This window comes from Phlebotomus papatasi, chromosome 1 (genome assembly GCF_024763615.1).
Source record: "Phlebotomus papatasi isolate M1 chromosome 1, Ppap_2.1, whole genome shotgun sequence".
Lineage (NCBI taxonomy): Eukaryota > Metazoa > Arthropoda > Insecta > Diptera > Psychodidae > Phlebotomus > Phlebotomus papatasi.
The window spans coordinates 66,721,941-66,747,108 of record NC_077222.1 but is presented as its reverse complement, the minus strand read 5'-3'; the positions used below and the strand labels follow the sequence as shown (position 1 = coordinate 66,747,108).

General features: G+C 35.3%; 1 protein-coding gene across 2 annotated transcripts; it reads right to left on the bottom strand.

Moving 5' to 3' along the window:
* Positions 1-2,768: 2,768 nt before the first annotated feature.
* On the bottom strand, positions 2,769-25,152 carry LOC129797935 (uncharacterized). Of its 2 annotated transcripts, XM_055840823.1 has the most exons (9): positions 23,257-25,152; positions 17,213-19,458; positions 12,204-12,554; positions 11,774-12,134; positions 7,229-7,471; positions 7,101-7,151; positions 6,382-6,433; positions 3,125-3,237; positions 2,769-3,042 (listed from the first exon to the last, which is right to left on the bottom strand). In XM_055840823.1, exons 1-9 carry the CDS (start codon positions 24,901-24,903, stop codon positions 2,887-2,889), a joined length of 5,220 nt encoding a protein of 1,739 aa, XP_055696798.1. In that variant the 5' UTR covers positions 24,904-25,152; the 3' UTR covers positions 2,769-2,886. The 2 variants fall into 2 exon arrangements, with proteins under 2 accessions (XP_055696798.1, XP_055696804.1); XM_055840829.1 differs by lacking the exons at positions 2,769-3,042; positions 6,382-6,433 and having other exon boundaries at positions 3,140-3,237; positions 23,257-25,143.
* Positions 25,153-25,168: the final 16 nt, after the last annotated feature.

The window sequence follows — 25,168 nt, the reverse complement described above, 5'->3', positions numbered from 1 at the left end:
ACCTCAAAATCGCCAAAAAGTGAGTTGCCCCCTTGTAATTTCCAAGGAGCGAAATGTTTGTAAAAGTACAAAAAATGTTTGTCGAATGATCATGTTACGAACAATGTTTATGAAAAAAGTACAAACTTTTACGAACTTGTTTGTGAGTTATACGATTCACGATCATTTCGTAACTCCCCCATAGGAATTTACAAACATTTACGAACATTTTTACAAAACATTTTTTTCTGTGAGTTAATAATATTAATTGCATTAGAATTTTTAATAATTAAGTATCTACCGGAGCTCTTCTAAAAAAAAAGTGAAAAAGAAATCTTTAGGACACTATTTCGTTATTGTAACATAATGTGTGGACCTCAATATTTCCACATGGAGAGTACTTTATACTTAAAATATTTACTAATAATAAATTCCGTAAAATCATTTCTTAATCTTCAACGTTTGCCCATACATATGAGTTTTTTGGACCAGCGAGTGTAGAATTTATGGCTTAATTAAATAAATATTCGACAATAGTTTTAAATTTATCAATGATCTAGAACAAACATGAAATAATACCCCTTTCTATCAAAATTTCACATTTTAATTAATTTGTTTTCCTACTCCAATAGTCAACGAATCCAATTGAGTCAACAGTGCTGGAAATAATTATTTGACTCTATCGAGGTCCCACTGTACATATGTTTACGGCTGAATTCGTGTCGGTTAGCATTTGGAGCTTGCTGGGGATAGTGGAGAAAAATGTAAATTATATACTTTGTACAAATTTTTCTCTTTAATGACTACTTGACCCATTTCGTGCACCACTTAATTCTAATCCAAGGAATTTATTGGTGATTGTCGCAGAATTCGAAACATTGTTGTTCGTCCTCTACAACATGTTCAAAAATTGCATTTTTCAGGCGTAGACTCTAAATCAGAGGTGAGCAAGAACAGTTTGAAACCGAACGTCAAATTAAAATTGTACGTCAATGGTCGAAACGCTACCTGTAGGAGAATTTTATAAAAAATATGACAATGTCATATGACAAATTTTAAAATTTTTATATGGAAAATTCGGAAAAAATCATTGAAAATCAGATTCATATCAGTTACTAACAGCTTCATATAGCTTCTTTTAATTACCATTCGGTACTCACTGGCCTTTAATGTTGTCGTCTTCCAGAATTTATCACGAAAATTTGTCATATGACATTGTCATATCGTTACAGAATTCCCTTACTGGACAAACTTATTTTGACGTCTATTCAATTTCAAAAGGTTCTAGCTCACCCCTCCTCTAAATGGTGAGAGCCAGCAGATCAAAGAGTTTTTGACCTTGACATACAGGGCAAACAGCAATTTTTCGAATTTTGAGGCTATCACCAATGAATTCTTGAGATCCGTATCAGGGAGTATACGAAGTTGAAATTGAAATTGACGTAATCGAAAAGCTTATATACGAAACATTAAATTCCAAAATCTTAAAAACCCTGCTAAAACCATAAGAGATATCGATTTCCGTTTTTCCGTGACCCACCATTAAAAAGAAAATTTTCAGGCGTCTCTTCTCTTTTTCCCGTCTTACCACTCCAAAACTATTTTTTATTTTATTCGAACCCGATCAATTTCATTGATTTTCTGATAATATTTTGTAACTAGTCCAAACAAACATTTCATACATAAACACCTACACTGAGAGAAGTCCGAAAAAGTTAAAATAACATTCCAGAAATGTTAATTTTACCCTGCATTATTGATCCGAAATCGGTGTAAATATTATGCTTTTTAGGTGTATTATGGGTTAAAGTTACCCTTTTTCATGTTAATTTTACACTTAAAAAGGTGTAATATTAACATCAAAAATGTTGATATATTTTTACACCTGAAAAGTGTTAAAGTGAGGAGGAAAAAAAGTTAATCGCACCCTCTTTTTTTCTCAGTGTATGACCGAAAAAAATTCAACTTTCAATTTTTCAAGGTGAAAATTTAACCACTTCTGAAGGACTCATTTTTCAAATGATTTCAAAGGTCTTGAAATTTCCAATTCGACTGCATCGATTCTGAGCAATACTTCAACTTTTTATCTTGTAAATGCGAAGGCTTGCTATTGGATTAGAGGTCAAACACTAAGAGATATCGTCATCCAGTCTTCGGTAACCCCTCGTAAGTCAACATTTACTGGAGGAGTTGTTTTTCGCTTTTTGTGTAGTCTAAGAATTCGGGTTTTTTAATAAAATTCTGAAAGTAATTAATGTCGTTAGCAGAAGCGCCCCTGGTGACTAGCACGTCAAGTTTCAATCAAATAAAATCTTTTAGCATTAAAATACTTTCAAAATATAATAGCCAGAATGCCATTCATTGTGTCAACACGTATAAAACAGTTGAAAATCTAATTCTTGAACTTAAAAAATGCTTTAACCAAAAGTCTTCTCATAAAAAATGCACATAGTGTTCAAATTCCACAAACTTTCTTCTCCTTCTGCACTTTAATTAAAAATTCTCGCGCGATTAAAGTTCAGAAGCAAAAAAAAACTAGTTAACAGTGCAAGTTTTCCAATGGAAAATTCATGAGTGAAAACTTTCTTCGCACTGAAAACACTTTTGTCCACTACACATCGTCAAAATTCTCACATGCTCCACTTTTTTTTTTATTCAACTCTCCAGCAACACTTTGGGTGAAAAATATTTGAAACACGAAATTTCATTTCCATATAAATTACCACACTTTGTGCCAACTTTGGGGAGGCTGAGGATCAGCGCGAAGCACGTTCCAGCAAAAGACAAAGTTCAGTACATGTTTTATAGTGTAATTTTTCTTTTTTTTTTTACTAAGTTGTCCACTATTTTTAGTGGATCGATTCTGCAAAAATTACGTGCTGAATTTAACATTCAATACAATCCGGATCATTTTGGATGACGCTCGATGTACTTTGTTTGCGTGAGTGCCGAACTGCCCTGTGTGGGATCCATCATCCGACTCCAATCTGTCTGACCAACAACAAACCCAATAGCACGCATCTTCTCCTGTGCCCGGCGCTCCTCAATATCCGCCCAGCGAACCTGCAATGAGATGATAATCCCAAGCTCCGTTGATTTATCAAAAATCCCTTACTCAAATCTTCCCAAAAATAAGACAACTCACCCTCTTTTGACCCGGTTTTGTATCTTTCTCAAAAATCATCGATTCATCAGCATCCTGCAGAAAGTCCTCCATGGTGGTATGCCTCAGTGGTTTGCTCGTGCCGTCCAGACGCGCTAAAAGTGCCCATCGCGGATTCAATGCAAATCAACCAAGAACAAATGGTATCCACATTAACATCAACTTTTTCACCAAATCACCAAAAGGACAACTTTTTTTTTGCTTTTTTTCACTTTTTTTCTACTGACTAAATATTTTTCTTTCCCTCCTCATTGCAATAAATCGCAATGTTCAGAAGAAAAAGAAAAATTGTCTAGACACGTAGATAATTTGTAAAGGTTCAACTACAAAATGTAGACGTAACGATGCTTCTTTAAATTTTCTTATTTTACTTTAACCCAACTAAGTAGTCTCTTCACTTATCGCTTGAGTATTATCTACTATCCACATTTAGATTTTACCTTGACCTCTCTTAGATTCTAATATCGGGGTAGTAAATTTTACTGGCCGCATATTAGATGTTAGAATTTAACTGGAAGACAGTAAATTTGAACGGAGGATAGTAATTTGGATTGAAATTACTATCCAATCCAGTAAAATTTGCCATCTGCTGTTAGAATGCCATTTTGGAATATCGTGGGCATCGTGGGTGCCGATGCAACGGTTCCCGATATGCTTTGAATAGCAATTCGTGGCGAAGCTGGAAGATGCTCGACTGTCATCCACAAAGGTCGCGCGTTCAAATCTCAGCGCAGTCGTCAATTTTCACGCACCAAAATGGCTTGAAATACAGAGAATGTCATCCAGGAAGGGCCCCAAGCCTTCAAACAATGCAATGGCCAAAATTCAATGAAAATAAGGAAAAATAATTTTTTCCGACATTTTTCATTCTAATATCCGGCTAGTAAAATTTACTATCCTGCCAGTAAAATTTACCATCCGGCTAGTAAAATCTAATATCCGGGATATTAGAATTTACTATCCATGCAATAGATTCTACAATTTTTGACAGTCCAATTTAATATCGCGTTTGCTGGGTGACTTTTTTACTATCCGGCCATTAGAATTTTGTATGGAGGATGGTAAATTTTACGATCCACATTTTTCTCGGTGTTTAATTCATTTGTCTTCGATCTACTCTCACTCTTCCTTTCTTGCTCTCACACACAAACACACTTGATTTACACCTTAGTTTTTTTTAAGTCTCTTATTTCTCATTCCCCAAATACATTTGGGCAAAGTTTGGGCCCAACCAGAGAACATGAAATTTTGGTAGGGTTATAGTAGATAAGATTGTTAAGAATATCATCTAATATCGTTAAATCATTCCTAGTGGCTCCGGCCGCTCCGGCACACCTTTTAGATCAGGAAAATTTCATAAAATCAAAATTCACATCCTTTTCGTTCTTAAAAAGTTTTGTATATATGATTATTATGCTACTCTTTCGCACTCTTCTTCTCTTGAATATCACACCAAATTAAATTAAGTTCAATTCAATTTTGAGTCCGAAATAGTGGGATAGATTTATGCAAATATTATGAAAAAGAAAGGGCCGCGAATTTTGATTTTATGAAATTTGAAAGATCTAGATTAGACTGTCTGTCAATGCCAAAATGTCATCCAAATTATCATTATAAAGAATCACGATAAAACAAGGGAAACTATAGCGAATTTAAACAAATTTGCTTTAAACATGAAAACGGTTTTTCAAGGTTAAAGGTTAAATGGGGTTATATTTGGACTCGTTAGAAATGTCTTGAAATTTCTGACAAGTCTGAACTGGTTCCAATAGGTTGTGTAATGACCCGATTCATAATCGATAAGTATTTTACTGCTCGAACTCTACGGAGAGAGCAATATATATATATATATATATATATCTAATCCCTCGCCTTTTTCAACCCCCCCCCCCCAACATTTCCACCCCGTACAAAAATTGTCCGACAAATGATCATTTTACGAACAATGTTTGTGAAAAAAGTACAAAATTTTACGAACTTGTTTGTGGGTTATATGATTCACGAGAATTTCGTAAGTCCTGCATAGGATTTCACAAACATTTACAAACAATTTTATAAAATATTTTTTTCTGTGTATATTGCTTTTACTGCTTGAACTCCACAGAGAAAGCAGTAAATTCCACCCCCGAAGACAACTTTTCTCAACAAATCTTCACGTGTCAGAAGTTTTGTGAGAAATGTCATCACGCTGTTTGTCCGTCTATCCCTCTGTCCTCCTGTCCGTCCGGCTGTTGCCAGCGCTAGAGGCCAAACGGTTAGAGATAGAGACTTGAGACCTTCGGTGGACCCCCCCCCATAAATCGATCCAAGGATCATTATCATGCCCCTCGTTTTCCCCCACCCCTCCCCTCAATGGGACGAGATGTCCCATAAACAAAAATCCCGTTGAATCATTCCTAATAACGATTTTTCAAGGTTAAAGGTTAAAATGACACTAGAGAGCGTATTTATCAAGCGAATGGAGTAATGTTTGGGGTCGTTGGAAAGGTCTGGGAATTTCCGACAAAACTGAACCGGTTCCAATCGGTTTTGAACCGGTATTAAACCGGTTCATAACCGATAAATAATTTTCATGCGAAAATTAATTCTATTAACTTTTAAAACTGTTTTGAGGGATCTTTTAAGTGATTTATGAATCAGTTCAAATCGGTTGAGAACCGGTAAACAGTAAATGATGCGAAAGTACTTTTGCGGTATGCCATCTAAGTCACGAGTTCGAGCATTTCGCAAACCCTGCGACGCTTTGCCACCGCTTTTATCAGAAAATCAAATATATTGCTCCTGAACTATTTTGGGTCATCTTTTGAGTGATTCAATCTCTTCAATAAATCGGTTTTGAACCGGAAAACGGTAAATTATGCAAAAGTACTTTTGGAGTATAGCAGAGATTTGAGCATTTTGCAAAGCCTGGGACTCTTTTCCATCTCTTTTTAGATTTTTTTCACTTTTCTGAAATTTGCAGTGCACCAACGAGTCTGAGGGACAGAAAACAAATTCTTGGATATTTGTATTCTTGTAGTTTGACTTTTTATTTGCATAAAGCGAAAAACTTCTGAGAAACTTGTCCATTTCCTCAGAACTTTGAACTTTTTCCTGTTTGAAATTTCTAAAAATAATTAAATTGCATTTTCTTTAATTTTCAGACAAAAAAGCCATCGCTACGTCTTCGTTGAAGTTGAACCTTTTGCCATAACAAAAAAAATAACCAAAAACAAGTCAAATCAAAAGAATATACCAACCTAGTTGTTCCTCAGTGCGATCCGAATCCCATTTACTCTTCAACAATCCAAACTATATTCGAAGTGTGATGTACCAATAGTTACTTTTCTTGCCATCTCTATTTTTTATAGCAATTTTTTTCAGTAGTAATTTCAGTGACAGTTTTTTTTGACATAAATTTTCATTTTAAAATTTCTTAGATTTAAAAAAAAGACACATCAATCCCACCTCTCAGGATTCTTTTTTTTTCGTGTCATCCTGCGTGGGAAAATTTTATGGGAATCATTAAATTCCCCGGATATTGATTGAGAAGTGAGAAAAAGGAAAATTTTACGATTTCTTTCTCACGACTGTCTCCTCGTGATAACGCCTTTTTCTTCTGTTAACTGCAGAAAAAAACACGTTTCATGGCCCTAAATATTTTTTTCATTAATAAAAAAAATTGACTGGATTTTTTTTTCTCATGACACAAGAGGATGTGTTTTATGATCTTCTTTCTCTTTATCTTTCTTTTTTTCTTGTCTTGTTTTAAAGAAATAAAAATCAAAGTGATAAAACACAAATGTTCCTCTGTTTAGGTCATTTTCTCGTCATTTATAAATAAATTCATTATCTTATTTTAAGAAACTATTATTGAGACGCAATTCTAGATGCATATTTTTTTTTTGTTCATTATAACTCTCACTGCACTTCCTGTAAAATGGGACAAAAAAAAGATCCTTTTGATTATTTATCTCACCTCTGTGGCCTCGTCTGCAGCATCAGTTTCATCCTTGTCGGGTTCTTCTGTCTGCAAAATTCAAGAAACCAAAAATTTCCTGAATAAGCAATGAACCAGAAACCCTTTGAAATCTGCTAAAAACTTACCGTTTCAGCTTGAGTTCCCGCTGACTCCTCCTCAGGCCCTTCCTTTGCTTCGTCTTCTTGCTGTCGCTTCTTCTGTTGAACTTCCTTATTGAGCGCTTCGAGAGATTTAGGGCTGATCTTTAAAGCAATTTCTGGAAGTTCTGGCCAATCTTTCAAAATTGCCTCAATATCTTCCTTCGACCTGCCATGAGTATTCCTTCGGAGGCAGACTTCCAGATTGAGAGTCATCTCGCAGGTATAACTCTGCAGAGAAAATCTCAATTGAGTCATTCACCGGTTCATTTATTCCCATTTTTTTTTATAACACATCACTCAATAGGGTAAGTGTGCCTAATTCCAGCCAGCTTGCAATTTCGGCCACCTTTTACGTTCCTCGAATTTCTATGAACTTTTAGATTTTACGTACTCTAAAGATTATACAATGCAAAAGAATAACAAAAAAATGTAGCTTCGACAAACGAGATGACGTGAAAAAGATATTGGAAGAATTCCCGAAGGGCAAGGAACTATGAAAATGAAGGTGGCCGAAATAGGGCACCAAAACTATGTCTATATTTTTATTCATTTTAAAATGTATTAAGAATGATTTTAGAGTAAGTAAAGATGGTAAACTCTTTACATGGTTCCAAGCAACACTCTTACAAAAGAAAGAATAAAAAAAATCAATTTGTATTTAAAATATTACATTTCAAACTTGAGACTTTGACGCTTGCATGCAACTATGCCGAAATTTGGCACACTTACCCTAAGTTCAAAACTGATAGTAATGGTATCATTATTGACATATCCATATAATTTTTAGAACAATAAATTTAGTGAAATTTGATTATACACAGAAAAAAAATATTTTGTAAAAATGTTCGTAAAAGTTTGTGAAATCCTATGGAAGACTTACGAAATGCTCGTGAATCATATAATCCACAAACAAGTTCGTAAAATTTTGTACTTTTTCCACAAACATCGTTCGTAAAATGATCATTTGACGAACATATTTTGTACTTTTACAAACTTGTTCGTAAATGTTCGTAAACACACAAAAATGTTCGTCAAATTTTGTCATTTGTTCGTAAATTTTTGTTTGGCAAAAATTTACGAACAAATACGAACAAATGGCAAAATTTTACGAACATTTTTTTGTGTGTTTACGAACATTTGCGAACAAATTTTTGTAAAAGTACAAAAAATGTTCGTCAAATGATCATTTTACGAACGTTTGAGAAAATGTACAAAATTTTACGAACTTGTTTGTGGGTTATATGATTCACGAGCATTTCGTAAGTTCTCCATAGGATTTCACAAACATTTACGAACAATTTTACAAAATATTTTTTTCTGTGTATATTGCTTTTACTGCTTGAAGTCCACAGAGAGAGCAGTAAGAGCCATCCCCGGAGACCACTTTTCTCAACAAATCTTTGCGTTTCAGACGATTTTGGACAAATGTCGTCACGCTGTCTAGAGTGTCTAGAGTTGTCGCCAGCTCTAGAGCCCAAACGATTAGAGATAGCGACTTGGGACCTTCGGGAGACCTCCTGTAAGTCGACCCAAGGATCGTTAACATCCCCTTCAGTTTTCTCGCATCCCTTTTTTTATTTTTAAATATATTTTAGAGATTACCCTGGTCGACATTTCGTCCTTATACGAAAATAACGTTGAATTATTCTTAATAACGGTTTTTCAAGGTCAAAGGTTAAAAAGGCTCTAGAGAGCATTTTAGAAAACGAATATGGTTATACTTGGGCTCGTTGAAAAGGTCTTGGAATTTACGACAAAACTGAACCGGTTCCAATCGGTTCTAAAAACCGGTTATGAACCGATAATTTTCATTCAAACAGTTCAAATCGGTTCTTAATCGGTAATGAACCGGTTATGAATCGATAAGTAATTTTCATCTGAAAATCAATTCTATTACTCTTAAAACCATTTTGGGGGATTTTTTGAGTGATTCATGAATCGGTTCAAATTGTTTGACAACCGGAAATCAGAAAATAATGCGAAAGTACTTTTGAGATACAGAGCCCCCCTGGGATTATGCATATCGGAATTATGGATATGATGTGATTATGCAAGTCCACTTATGCATTATTGCCTATACTATTAGGAGCTCATTTGTGAAATCATTTTTGAAATTCACCTAAATGTATGCATTTTTTTCGAGGCAGTAAATTTGAAATGACTAACTTCGAATAGTTGGCATTGAAAATAGCCCAAAAAATTGGCGCTAATAATATTTTGCGGTGTTTCCGTAACTCATTCAAAAGAAGTCTCCTGAAGTATACAAAAGTTCTGTATGCATAAAGCCGTATCGTGCACTTTTTCTCGGCCCAGAAAATGTACATAATCCCGGGACGCCCTGTATAGCATATAAATCACGAATTCAAGCACTTCGCAAAGCATAAAACGCTTTGCCACTCCTTTTGGATAAAATTTGACAAAATTAATGTTTGTACGACAATTTGTCCGAGAAATGCATTTACATACTAATACAAAAATTAGTTTGTTCAATAGCAAAAAGTTTGTAATGTTTCTGAACTACAAACTGTTTTTCCAATGTTTTACAATTACAAGTTTATCTGTCATTGTTGTCACACCATCTGTCAAATTTTCTGTCAAAATGTTTGTCAGACTATATCTGTCAAACTAGACTTGATCGCATCCTGTCAAATAATTTCGTCAGATATCTTTTCGGCGTTATCACACTTGCACATTAAAATTTTAATGTGATTCACATGAATTGTCATTTGTGAGTGTCCAAATATGTTACAGTACTGTCTCTCTATATGCACAGTTTGGGTACTTTTTTTGACAGTTCTCTCTCTGAATATGCACAACTTTTTTTGAAATTCACAACGGTTTTTTTTTCTTTCTTTTAATAAATTATCATTTTTTTATTGTTCTAGAATTTCCCGTGTTATTTCAAATATATGAGACAGAAAAAATAAAATTAAGAAAATTAAAAACAAGAAAAATTATTTACCAAGAAAATAATTTTCTTTATTACTTTGTCAAAATGTAAACAAATTGATTTTGAATGCAACCGACACAAAAGCTGTGCATATAGAGTGTGCATATAGAGAGACAGCACTGTATTTGTGTCTTTGAGTCACTTAATATTTGGGGTTTTTCTATTTATTGATAAAGAAATGGACTTGGCCTGCAAAAATAAGTTTAAATTTACCTAAAGCATAAATATTTTTCACATTAAAAAATTAAAGAGAAAATCGCATTAATTTTTCGCATTAATGTTATAAATCAATTTATTTCAAATTTTGCGGGCCAAGTCTAACTTTTTATCAACAAATAGATCAAATTTTGAATATAAAATGATTCAAACATACAAATTACACATTTGGACTCTCACCAGCGACAATTAATGTGAATCATATTAAAATGTTAATGTGCAAGTGTGATAACACAGTAAGTCATTACGCTCTGATCACTCTAAATGCCTCATTTGTTGGTTTTTGTCATTTTCCAAAAATATGAAGTATCTATTTTTGAGCAAATTTCCGAGATTTCTGAGAATATCTTTTAAAATTAAAACTTATGTGACGGGGAACCATCAACATAATATTCATTTACATTATTCAAGAATCAATTTAAAAAAATATATATCTTCGACATTTTGAGACATTCAATGTTATATTTAAATAATTGCTTGCCTTCTGTATTTTTTGATATGGCTTTGTATTGTTAATTTCTCTCATTGCAAGTTTTCTGAGGGGCGTGGTCTATTTTTACCTGACCTCGAACATAGCATCACTATTCTCTTTCGTTTTTCATAGGCATTGAAAATTATTTACTACTTTTGAACATTTTTAGTTATAATTTTTATATTTTGCTTCGTATTTAATCCAAATTTTGGAGGGGCGTGGTTACTTTTAAGTAGTTTTAAATAATATCTCAAGGGTGGTCTATTGCATTTGTGCCATAGAATTTAATAATAATTTTACTTTCCGTTTATTCTTTTTGGTCATTTAACGTTGTGGTTTTCTTTTACCGTTTCTTGAAGAGCAAATTCGTAAGGGGCGTGGCTTATTTTTTACGTGAATTTTTTAAATATGGCCTCACACATAGCATTACTATTCTTCATTTGCATGAAGATTTAAATGTAAAACTACTTTTTGTCCAAAAATTTCGAGCATTTTCCTTTGTAATTTTCTTATTGCTTCTTTTAAGTGTAAGTTTTTTAGGGGTGTGGCTTATTTTTACATAGCCTTTTTTTCTATGAGAAATTGGTTACAGTGCATTAACGCAGAAGTAAAACAGTAACCATTTAAGGATTGTAAGAAAAAAAACAATATTATCCTTTTCACTTCATGTTAAAATCGTAAAAAGGTGACTTAACACGGTGGGCGGGACTTAATATATTCATATGGTCAAAAATATTCCAACGTATTCGAAATTTATTAAAAATTTCGTAAGAAGTAAAGGGTTATTGATTAATTGGAATTTTTTAATTTGTTTATGTAAAGTTTCACGGATTTATCAAAATTTCACAGTATTTTCCAAAATTTCCTGAAAATTTCAAATATACCAACTCACCGTAAATCCATTGGTCCTTCCAAAGTTGACAATTTCCTGGTGCGGTGCCAACTCCTTATTGTTGAAGTCGACAATGATGAAATCAAAGTAGCCATCTGTGATGGTCTTCCGGAATGACTTAAGCAGATACTGCGTATACTGCTCCTCCATGCCCTCTTCATAAGTGTACACCATCTTCTTCATCTCAATCATTTTGTTCGTCTCCGGACACCTCACCATTTCCTCTTCTTCAGTCATGTAGTAGTCATCAATGCTGAGAATCCTTGGAGCTGATCCTCCATTCTCAACTTCTCTGTCCTTAATCAATTTGGCAAAGTGCGTCTTGCCACTTCCCGGAGGCCCTCGCATAATCATGATTATCCTTCAATTGATCCCAAAATTAGGAGAAAAGCCCTCAGGAAGAAAAAAAATGTCTAAAAAAAATCCTTACCGTTTAGGTCGCAACTTGCGATGCGGATGATCGAGAATATCGCCGATATTCACATGAAATCCAGTCTCTTCTTCTTCAGAGAAGATATCTTCCTCTTTCTTCTTCTTCCTTTCGACTTCTGGGAAGATATCTTCCTCTTTGCTCTTCTTCTCTTCAATTTCGGGGAAGATATCTTCCTCTCTGCGCCTTTTTTCTGCATTTGCCTTACTTTCCTCTTCTGCTTTTCTCTTTGCTGATTTCTCACTCAAAAATTTGTCAGCCGAAGGAAAATCAAATTCCTCGGCATCCGGAAGGGACGTATCACTCATCTGATTGTCAGGATTATCATCAACATCGGGTAGGGATTCGTTTCTGCAAACATCCGAAACGAAGAAATATTCTAAGAAACGCAAATTTTTGAAAACAGATTTTCAACTGAACTTTTTTTTGCTATTTCCGAAATTCTACCTAGAATTTTCTTCATTTCTCTGTATCTTATAAGCCTACTTGAAACCGTTCTAAAACTGACTTGAACTCGAAAATCGATAAAGACATTATCGAGATATAGCAATTCACGGCTCATTTTTTGAAAAAAAAATGAAGATAGGGGAATGTAGGCAGCCTTCGCACGTTTTTTCGTGCTTCATATTCAGGATTTTTTTCTGACTAAACTGTAAAGTGGGCAATAAATTGCACTACACCAAAAAAATCTGTGATCCTTTAGGTTTCTATGCATGTCTAGTCCACTATCACAGAATTGTTGGTTTTTCCTGGACAGGAAAATGAAAAAAAATATGACGATTTGTGCGATTCTTGCCCCCGGGGCCAGCGTTCACACGATGGGGGTTTTGGGTTCGTCATTGCTTTTTTTCTCGAAATAAATTTTATCCACAATTAAGAATTATTTTCCTACAGTTATACTGTACCCCCGTGAACCCGCGGAAACTATCACTGCACTAAAAGAAAATCTTTAAAACACTTTTTTCCACATTTTCTGGAGCACTGTTTTTTTCTTCCAAATAAATATCGAAAATCGACTAAACTGTCAAAATTAATCGTCTGGTCAGCTGGAATCGCCGGAACATTGTAGAGGTTATGTTAATATTGTTTTGTTTTCCTAAAGGTTGCATAAATTATATTAAGAAAGGTGATAAGCTTCTGTGTTTTTCAGAGTGTTCGAGTAACACTCGCTTTGTGAGTAAAATGTTTGGTTTTCCTAATTCTTATTGCAAATGTTTAAAGTGGCTCATAATTTTTTCGATATCCTTTAGCATGGTAGCAGTTTAGTTAGTGACATTGAGTCCCAGGCTAATGGTGAGCATGTTCACACGGTTCACACTGTGAATAAACGTCGTCTCATGGAGATGGGCAGGAAACTACACGCCTGTCGAAGAGGAAATGTCCAGGATTGTCTCCCTGTGGCTTATGAGGCTTTAGTGAAGTTATGGTTTTCAATCTGAAGTTGCCGGATGCATATGCGAATGCTCACACATTCAGTGTTTGAAACCACACACAGTGTAGTACTTGCGAATTTTCCACCACCGTGAAAATAATTTCCCTCCGATGCAAAAAGTTATTACGTAAATATCATCTCTAGTATACTCTTCATCCACTGTGTAAGTGATTTTTTTAGAAATGAGTTTAAATATGAGAAATCAAATGAAATATGTGCCATTAAAATTACCCATTTTGGGCCAATTTTCTATTTGTGATCCTAGCACCTAGGAAAGAAGGGCTTGGCTGCCTATTTTTACAATGAAGATAAGGTTCATAATTACTTAACTTATGGCTAAGAAATTCGGAACAAACTCTTTGGAAATAAAGAGAAAATTCACATCGTTTGAAAGCACACACGTGCGAAGCCTGCCTACATTCCCCTATTGCCCGACTGGAACGTAGTGTGCCATAATTTCGGGTTAGAAAGAGATATCTTGATAATTTTACTTCAAACATGGTCACTTTTCAAATCAGAATTTTTACTGTGTTATCACACTTGCACATTAAAATTTTAATATGATTCACAATAATTGTCGCTAGTGAGAGTTAAAATGTGTAATTTGTGTGTTTGAATCATGTTATATTCAAAATTTGATCTATTTGTTGATAAAAAGGTAAACTTGGCCCGAAAAATTTGATATAAATTGATTTATAGCATTAATCCAAGAAATTAATGCGATTTTCTCTTTAATTTTTTAATGTGAAAAATATTTATGCTTTAGGTAAATTTAAACTTATTTTTGCAGGCCAAGTCCACTTCTTTATCAATAAAAAGAAAAACCCCAAATAATAAGTGACTCAAAGACACAAATTACATATTTGGACGCTCACAAGCGACAATTAATGTGAATCACATTAAAATTTTAATATGCAAGTGTGATAATGTCGTTAGACTTGTAGACCAGTTTCTTCCTCGTCAAATATTTTCCAACGTAGCAAAATAAGGATAAAAACCACTATTTGTAAGGCAGAGAAGAGGAAACGTCACATGATCTTTTTGAAAGAATTCTAAAGTGTGTAACTTAAAATCGATTATGGGCTCTCATAAAGTGGTTAAATTTTGATCTTCGAAAATTCGATATCGAAATGGTTTTCAAACATAGGTGTCCGAGGACGAAATATTCGCCTTGAGGTACCACTAAAACATATTCGAAAATGAAAGAAATCGTAGAACCTGTTTTCTAAATAAACCAAAAAAACACGGTTCTAGAGGGGACAAAGAGTGTGTTTGGGAAAAAAAGGCTATCCTAGATAATATTGACTTATAGGGGGAAGGGGTCGTCGAAGACAGGAAGTCGATATCTTTTACCGTTTAGCCTCTAGCCGAGTCACAATCTTTCGAACAAAAATAAAATAGGGGAAAGTACTCTCCCTTCGAACGTTCATACCTTCGAATAGGGTAAATTAAGCTAATTCAAAACCTACTTCAAATGGAAATTTTTCGCTATTCCAAATGGAAACGTCACTGTTTTCATGATAAATACAGTACTAAATTACTATATTTATAAATTTTCCATACCTGAGTTTCATTATTTAGTTAATTTTGCTCCAAATAAAATGAAAATCCATTCATATTCACAAATTTTAATTTGTTAATTTCTCAGAAAAATTAAAAGTGTACCTTTTCGCCAGCGAATTTTTCATCGATCGATCCATGTTTTTCAATGAAAAACACAATAAAATGACTGTTGTTTATTCGTTTTGTTTAACATTTATGTCATATTTCTGGCTAATTTTAGTTAAATTAAGTGCTGATCTTTATTGTTAACGGTTCGTGAAGTTTTCAAATGAAATAATTACCTATTTCTTGAACATAAAGGGTTTTTCTAAAGTGTCTGCAAATGCTTCAATAGGAAACCCCGGAAATATAATTTTTTTGGAGAAATTTTCTTATTTTTTTAGATGGGAAAAGGAGAAAAGATCATGAATAAGAACAAATCCTGCATTCAAGAGCAATTCAACAAGGTTTTTGGAAGCCTTTCGTCGAGGTTTCACTTACACTGTTTGTCTCCAATTAGAAACTTTCCCTTGTCTCCATTTGGATTAATTTGTTTCCAATAGAAGCATTTTTCACTCGCGTATTTTTCTTGTATTTAAGAAGTTTTCAAATTATATCTTAAGAATTTTCAGTAAACAGTAACATTTTAGAAGAGTCAGGGAGCAAATTTATGTAATTCTCTTCAGAAAAAATATGAACTTAATGTGTTGAATCTTCTGTCAAAGTTAAAGCGTCTGGAAAGAGTTTTGAATTACGACATTTACCCTAATGTGAATTTTCTTTAAGTTTTTTAACATTTCTATTAAATATTAGTTAACTTATTATCAATTATTGATAATTGTGTGACAATCACGTGGAAATCTTTTAGAAAAAGTAAAAGAAATTCACATTATTCGAAGGCATGAACGTTCGAAGGGAGAATACTTTCCCCTATTTTTGATTTTTTTTTTTTTTGAGAAAGATACATCAAATTTGAGTACTATACCGACTCATGACCAATTAAATCCGATGGAGTCTGTTTGGAAATTTCAAAATCTTTCAAGAAATCCAAATTTAAGCGAATCTGTTGAAAAATAGACTCTGCAAAATTGTTAAACTTTGATCTTCGAAAATTCGATATCGAAATGGTTTTCGAACATAGGTGCCCAAGGACGAAATATTCACGTTGACGGTCTTGACTACCTCTAAAACATATTCGAAATTGAAAGAAATCGTAGAAGCTGTTGGTAGTCGAAGAACGGAAGTCGATATCTTTTACCGTTTTCGAAAACATAAAAAAAAATTTTAATTTTTTTTTTTTTGAGAAAGATACATCTATTAAATCCGATGCAGTCGGGTTGGAAATTTCAAGACCTTTCGAAAAAATCTAAAATTAAGCAATTCCGTTGAAAATTGAGCCATTTTGAGTGGTCGACCTTTAAACTTCGAAAATTCAAAATGGCGAATTTTCCGGTCATAGGTCTCTATAGATAAAATATTCATCAGAACTAGTTACTTTCTATCTGAAAATTAATAAAATTACTAGAACCAATTTTAGGCTATACCAAAAAACATGATTTTGGAGGGCATAACGACGTAGAGCTGTGATAAAAGAATTCATTAGATTATATTTTTTTAGGGGGACGGGCACGGAAGACCGAAAGTCAATATTTGTTTCAAAAATATTTCAGTGATTTCTCCTGTTCCATTTGCCTAAATTAGGTCATCGATGGTACAAATGAAAGATCTTGAAAAACTCTTCAACTTTTTGTAACATCTCAAGTTCATTAGACTAACTCTAGGGGCGCCCTGGTCGAAAAGTCCGATTTTCATAATACATTCAAAGAAATCGAATTAACCCTTTAAGGACGAGAAGATCAAAAATCGGGGGTCAGAAAAAATAACTTTTTCTGACTTTTTTTATGCAAATCACACCTTTAGACGGCCGTAGGAAAAATTTCATTTTTGGGTCACCGGTGACCCAATCGTCCTTAAAGGGTTAAACTGTGTTATAGTATTTCAGACCTAAAACTAAGGATTTAAGAAGACAACTTACAAATCATCCATGTCATCGTCAGAAATCTGCACGACTTCTGACGGAAGTCCTCCGATTTCCTGAACATCGTCATCTTCCGAATCAGAGATCCCTTCGTACTGCAGCTTGATGGCCTCTTCTGCTCGCCTTCGTCTCTCGGCTTTCGGCAACTGAATTCGCCCACTTCGTGTCTTCCGGAGACCTCTCTTGGTGGGAAATGTGGGAAACGTCGGTTTCTCTCCAATGAGAATCCATCCTTTCTTAGGATAATCCGGATTGCTCTGCTCAATCACCTTCATCTTCTCAATTCTGGCCTTTCGTCTCTTCTTGGCCGCTTCAATTATGGCTTCAACATCAATCCTCTTCATCTGCTTCTTGGACAGGTGATGCCTCAGAACTTCTGGCTTTTTCTTCTTCGCCAGAGCCGTTCCATGTCCATAATCAATTGTTGTGATCACGGGAACTTCTGCAGGAGCTGCATCGACCTTCTTGTGGCCATAATCAACAACCTTAGCCGGCCTTAGAATATCATCTTCTGGCCATTTCTTGGCCAGAGGATCCTTTAAGGGATCCACAGAAGCACGATCCCTGGACATATTCTGGTAGTCAATAACCTGTGTCGGCCGGAATATATCTCCAGAATCATCATAATTGACATTAGAGAAAGAACTACGACTATTATCAAAGTCGTTCATGCGATCTCCGTAATTTCTCATCCAATTCCCACTCTGCTGGCTCATACTGTCCTCATCCATTCGACTTATCCCACGATCCGGATATCTTCGTGCCGCACTGTAATCATCATACATCCTCCCACGATCGCCCATGCCGAATTGTTCCGGAAATCTACGATCTGGATAATCGTCAGGATATCTACGTTCCGGAAGATTTTCCGGAAATCTTCTTTCTTGCAGGCTTTCTGGATACCTTCGATCCTGCAAGTTTTCTGGGTATCTTCGATCTGGAAAATTTTCCGGAAATCTCCGATCCGGAAATTCATCAGGAAATCTTCGATCTGGAAATTCATCAGGAAATCTGCGATCCGGATATTCATCGGGAAATCGTCTGTCAGGAAATCTACGATCTGGAAAGTCTTCCGGAAATCTGCGTTCAGGAAAGTTTTCCGGAAATCTGCGATCTGACATATTATCCCGATAGTTATCTCTGTATTTATCTGGATACCCACGTTCATGGCCAAAATCTTCAGGAATGCGTCTGTCGTCAAAATTTCTTTCCAGATATCTCTCTTCCTGGCGTTCCTGACTCCTTCCCGCACCAATGTCCGCCCAGGGATCATTCATGTCCACCCAAGGGTCAAGATTGGGCTTCTCAAGAGGAGCATGTTCAACAGTACTTTGTTCCTTGGATGTTCCCTTCACCAATGACAGGATATCCATGAGATTTGGAGTTTTGAGCAAGGATGAAATATTCCTGGAAATTTCTGCCAAATTAGCTCCTCTATTCAATTCGCCAAGCGTTCCGGCCAACAAATTGACAGTTTCTGAACTTTCTCTAGCTTCCTCCTGGCCTGCCTTTTCCTCGTGAGTCACCAAATCTAAGCCAGGAATTGATCCTGAATTGGCATTAAAGAGATTCGTCAAGTTCTCCAATTGTTTCTGAGGAAGAGGCTCTGATTCAACAGGAGCTGCTGCCTGAGACTCTTCTGGAGTTGTTTTTTCTTCCTGAACAACATCCTTGGGAACATCTTCAGCCTTCTTTTCCACATCCTTTGCTTGAGCATCCTCTTGAGCACTTTCTTCAGCTCTGATCGCTTGCAACTTCTCCTGCATCTTTCGACGTCTCATCTGCTCCCGACGCTCTAGTAAATTCTTCCTGCATTCCTCAAACTTCATCTCATACTCCCTGTATGCCCTACGATCAGGATGATTCTGATTCTGTTTCTTCCAATTCAAGAATTGTTCCTCCCACTTTTTGAACTGCTCATCAAATCGCAGTTCATCCTCATCCTTTTCGGCTTCCTTCTTCGGAGGAGTATCTTCTTTTGTGCTGGTGGATTCAGGAGGTGGGATTTTTGTTGAAGGTCCAGCAGCATCCACTTGGGAGGATGTCTGAGGTACTTCATCAAAATTATCTTCGTAGAATCGCTCATCAGGTGCCTTTTGTGGCTTTTGAGGCGTTTCTTGTTTTTGTTGTTGTTGTTGTTGTTGTTGTTGAGTGAACTCTTCTTCTTCATTGTACTCTTCTTCGTAATGGCTGTACTCACCCTCCGGATAATCCTCATAATACTCTTCCTCCTGATATTCATCCTAGAGGAAACCAATACAATATTTTCTCTAACTCTGAACTATCACAAAATTGAAATTAAATTTCATTTAAATAAAATACATTCGATAATCTCCGAAAAAAATGAAATTTTAAATAAATCTTTTTTAAAAACTTTTGAGAAATTTTTGATCAATGTAACCTCTTACTAAAATAAATTGCATTTTAAAATGTGAGGTTATGCTATGTCTAACCTAAAAAAAAACTATCAAATATTCACCAGAAAAAGCTTGGAAAAAAATCTAACCACACAAAATATTTTTCAGATGCATATAATTCTAACCTAAGAAACTTTTTTTTAACCTTTTCTTCTTAAGTTTCTAACCTGTCATCTCTACGTTATTTCATTTCTTTGAATTTGTGTAGCTCGAACAGGTTATCTTTCTTTTAAACTCATTAAACGGTAAAATCTCCAACTTATTGTAATGTTTGGGATTTGAAAATTTTATTAAAGTACATCTTCCTTTGAGGTTAGATGCAACATAACCTCAATTCTAAAATAATGGACCCTCTACTCTTATTTGCTTAATATACAGTAGGCTCTCGTTTATCCGTGAGATCGGGACCAAAATGTCACCAAACATCACACAATGTCACCAACAAATGTGATACCCATCAAATTGTTTGAAATCCAACGATTTTTTTGTTTACATTGAAAATTTATGGAGTGAATCTTGACTTGACTGAATCCGACAGTCTCTCTAAACATGCGTACTGTCCAAACAAGTTACAGTGAGTAAGAATTACAGTAGATAGAGTACATTTGCTTAACAAAAAAAACCCCAAAACGGGAACAATGTGTCATAAAAATTTTGAAAATTCAACTGTCTCACGGATTTTTTTATGTCACCCGGAAAAAGAGTCCACGGATAAGCCAGAGTCTACTGTAGATTAATTATAGTATTTTTATGGCGTCTACACGTACACACTAGAAGCAATTTTCGTCAAAAAATACCTTTTTAAAAAAGTTTGACGTTTCTGTCTACAATATAGGGCAAATTTCCTTTAAAAAAAACAATTTCCTTTAAATTGCTCTTAATATGTAGACGACTTTAATAATTGTCTTATTAATGTTAGATCATACTCTAAATATTAGGGGAAGTGCTCATAATTTTGGACAGTCTGCTTATAAGCATCGAAGTTCCAAGTTTGAAGTGCGATATTTTCTACACTAATTGACATTTCTTGTTACTCTCTTTTCAGAAGGGTTGTTTAGAAACTTAGCAAGCTATTTATCGTTTTATTTTTATTAAAATTAGTTTTAATACGTTTAAAAATGAATTGATAAGTAGAGGTGACCTTGGCTCTTATTTTGGACAACTTGTTTATTAATTTGTCCAACTTGGCTGTAAATTTGGACAGCTAATCCGCCTCAATAGGATGCCCATTGTTCTTCATTTGATGAACCAATCTTACCAAGTCCTCTTCCTGTTCATGTAAGGGAAACGTAGAATGTCACAGAAGCCCGGAAACTTTCCATATCATTCATTAAAGTGAGTTGACTTCGATACTCCAAGTACGTGCGGATTCGCTTATTCCCTGACCTTTCCGGGAGCCTTTCAGGGCATTTCTCGCTACATCTCTTTCGTAGAGATGATGCTCCTTTGTTTCTCCAGGCATTTGTCCAACCTAGTCATCACAAAAGCTAAAACTTCACGAAATTTCGTGAGAAAAACACCTGTCCAAAATAAGAATCATCACCTCACTGGTGAATGTCTTAAAAAATTTCCCATTTTTCACACGAAAAATATAATTCACAAGGCAAATCTCACTTCAGGTCAAATGTACAAATCATCAGTAACATGAATCAACACAATATTCAATGAATATTCAATAATATCACTCAAAAACAGCGAACAAACTTTGTTAGTACTTCACCAAAACTAAATAAGACTGAAGTAAGCCACGAAGTTCTGTCATATTTCTCGTAAGCAATTGCTCACACTGAATTTTCAACAAAGCAATTTCAACTCAAATCATATTCAAATTTTAACGTATTTAGTGTTAAAATCTTCCAAAAAGAACAAATATTTAGATAGAATTCATTATTAATCAAATATTGGAATAAAAATCCATCATTTTAATCAATTTATTTTTAGTGTCCAATGTTATCCTCAAAGTGTCCAAAATAAGAAACTGGACAAAATTATGAGCATTTCCCCTACAGCAAATATAAATAAATTGAATAAATAACTCTGCCGGTCCAGAAGAGGTACCAGTCCAGCGAGGGCACTTTACTTTAGCAATAATTTCTTATATTTTTGAGGTTAGAGTATGATACAATTAATTTCAAAGACTTTATCTTGGTTAATGTCTTTCCTTGTGGTTAAATATTCATTTAAAAAATCCTCCATAGAGCATAGTATAAAAGATTCTGCCACAAAAATGGATATGTTTTGTATCTTTGAGGTTAGGCTTAACATAACCTAAAACTTTTTGAATTACAGTAGAAAAATTCAAATTCGGGCAATTGGAACCGAAATGTCAGCCGAATTAGAGAGAAATTCGGGCGTCAAACTGTTTGGAATGCAACGACTTTTTGTTTATCTACATTCTTATCTCAAGTTTACATTCCGACATTTAACTTAAATTCCATGAAAGCCCTAAATAATGCAAAATAACATCATAACTAAGAAAAACCATGGAAATTTTGAGAATATTTCCTTCATTTAACAAGAATAAGCACATGTGAAAATTGTCAACAAACTTTTTTCAAATTTAGTTGCTGCCCGAATTAAAAAGTAGCCCGATCTTAAAAGAGCCGAATTAGTGAAAGTCTACTGTAATCTACAACTGAATAAGTGAACAAGGCCCAATAATTAGAATCAACAAGAGAATGTACATGAAAACATTGCTTTTGTTTCCTAAATGCATTACCAGGTTAAAACGTTCTATGATCAGAATTTGGTAATTAAATTGAATTAAAAGATAATTTATGTCTTTAAACTGTAAATATTTAGAATATTTCAAACTTTCCTGAATTCGCCTTTTTGATGGACTTTTGGGAAAATAATTAAGCAATATATTTGAAGAAAATTTCTAAATTTTTGTCATTCGAAGTTCGAATGCATTTTAAGGTTATGTTCGACATAACCTCATATATGAGGTTATGTTTCTATTTAGGAAATTCTATTAGGAACTTAAAATATTTCATTTTTAAACTTAATTTATAACCTTAAAAATATTAATTTTCACATGAAAGGATCATAATGGCGTTTAATAATTTCGTGTAGAGAATAAAATATTTCAACGAGGAGTGAGACTGCGAAATATTCTTGATGCCATAAATCGGAGATTTATTGAGCCTATAGTTCCCTTTTTTTAAAAGGTATTTCAATTATTAAAAACCTTTTATAAAAAAGGGAACTACAGACTCAATAAATCTTCAATTTATGGCATGAAGAATAATTTTGCAGTCTCACTCCTCGTTAAAATATTTTATTTTCTAAGAAATTATTAAATGACATTATGATCCTTTCATGTGAAAATTAATATTTTTAAGGTTAGAAATTCAGTTTAAAAATGATTTTTTAAGTCTCTATATAGAATTATCAGAATTATTAATGCCACAAAATGCACATTGGAAAAGAAATATCGGAGCTATATTGTAGGAATTTTATATTAAAAAAATAATATGGATTTTGAGGTTAGACGTAACATAACCTCACATTAAACAAAAATCTTGATCATATCAGCATTACAAACAGAAAATAATAAATGAAAATGAAAAAAATGAATAGAAGATTGCCAAAGGAAAAAGGCGCAAGATATTTTGCACTGACCTGATGTCCTCCTTCGAAGGAATTGTCTGGATTGCCCCAGGATTGACCCATCAACGGCGGAGGACCTTGATTCCTATTCCAATTGTTGCCCTGTTGCCTATTCTGCTGACCCCAATTCTGCTGTTGATTCCATTGCTGCTGATTCTGGCCAAAATTCTGCTGACGCTGATTGAATTGGTTGTTCTGCTGATTCATCGGTCCTGGCCCTTGGAACTTATTCATTTGCTGATTCTGCCGGGGATTCCTCTGATTTCTGCCCTGGTTGAACTGATTTCTCTGATTCTGGGGATTCTGATTACCCTGATTCTGATTCATCTGATTCCTCTGCTGACCAGGATTTCCCTGATTCTTCTGAAAGCCGGGATTACCCTGATTCTTCTGAAAGCCAGGATTATTCTGATTTTTCTGGAAGCCAGGATTATTCTGATTCTTCTGAAATCCCGGGCTGTTTTGATTCCTCTGGAATCCCGGATTCATCTGATTTTTCTGGTTTCCTTGATTCTGATTTCTCTGGAATCCTGGATTATTCTGATTTTTCTGGAATCCCGCATTCTGATTCTTCTGGAAGCCAGGATTCCCTTGATTTTTCTGAAATCCAGGATTGTTCTGGTTCTTCTGGAGTCCCGGATTGTTCTGATTATTCTGGAATCCGGGATTATTCTGGTTCTTCTGGAATCCCGGGCTATTCTGATTATTCTGGAATCCAGGATTATTCTGGTTCTTCTGGAATCCTGGATTGTTCTGATTATTCTGGAACCCTGGATTATTTTGCTGAGCCTGAAACCCAGGATTATTCTGATTTTTCTGGAATCCAGGATTTCCTTGATTTTTCTGGAATCCCTTCTGATTGCGCTGGTTTCCTTGATTTCTCTGATTTCCTTGATTTCCCTGGTTTCCTTGATTTCTCTGATTTCCTTGATTGCCCTGGTTACCCTGGTTCATTTGCTGCCTGGGATTTCCCCTATTCATCTGATTCCCTTTGTTCCATTGATTTTTCTGCTGATTGGGCTGATTTTGTTGATTGGGATTCTGCTGCATGAATTGATTCTTCTGCTGCTGCGGATTGTGCTGCATGAAGGGATTCTTCGGCCCTTTAACCCAGTCCTGACCAGGTTGAAACTGTCCCTGTCCACCGAAATTACTATGTTGCACGTGCTGCCCACCAGCCTGCGAAGTCTGCTCCTCAGGCGGCGGAGGCGGAGGCAGGGAAGTGTTATCCGGTGGCGGCGGAGGCGGAGGAGGAGGCTGAGCTGGTGGCTGGTGCTGTGGCGGAGGGTGGGCTTGAGGGTAGACAACAGGACTCTGAAACTGCACAGGCTGCTGGAAGCCCGGATAGGTAACCGAAGCAAGTGTGGGGATTTGCTGTGCCTGCATCATCATTTGCACCTGTTGGACACCTCTACCTTGTGGCCGAGGCACCGGAGCTGGTGGTTTCTGTTGCATCTGCTTCTGCTTCTGCATCTCCTTCTCATACTGAGCCCCATACTGAGCATGCCACTGAGCATATTGCTCCTGATACGATTGCCACTGTTGCCAATTCTGCTGGATCTGCTGCTTCTGCTCTGGGGTCATTGCATTGTACATTACCTCATTAATATTCTGCACAGAGGCAAACTGTGCCTGCCAGGCTGGATTCCACGCAGCCATCTCCCCGGAAACACAAGGAAATGGCCTGAATCGTCAAGGAGGCGACGCTATCACTTTTTCACTCAATTTTCCGCGAAAGTACACTCTATCCCTGCAATCCAACACGCGTATTCCATTGCCTGAAACTCTATCTATCAATAAAAACTATTTTTATCACTTTTCCCGCAATTTTTAACAATTTATTTCAAGTTTTTCTCCATAGAACAATTTTTTTCACTTGTTTAGCTGTCAAAATTACTTTCACCCATTATCCCGAAGCTTTTTC

Bases quoted from the DNA above. Each gene is read 5' to 3' on its own strand.
- LOC129797935 (XM_055840823.1), bottom strand. From the start codon at position 24,903: ATGGCTGCGTGGAATCCAGCCTGGCAGGCACAGTTTGCCTCTGTGCAG. The intron at 19,459-23,256 runs GTCAGTGCAAAA...GGTTTCCTCTAG, and splicing joins CCTTCGAAGGAGGACATCAG to GATGAATATCAGGAGGAAGA. The intron at 6,434-7,100 runs GTGAGATAAATA...CTTCGAATATAG, and splicing joins CTGCAGACGAGGCCACAGAG to TTTGGATTGTTGAAGAGTAA.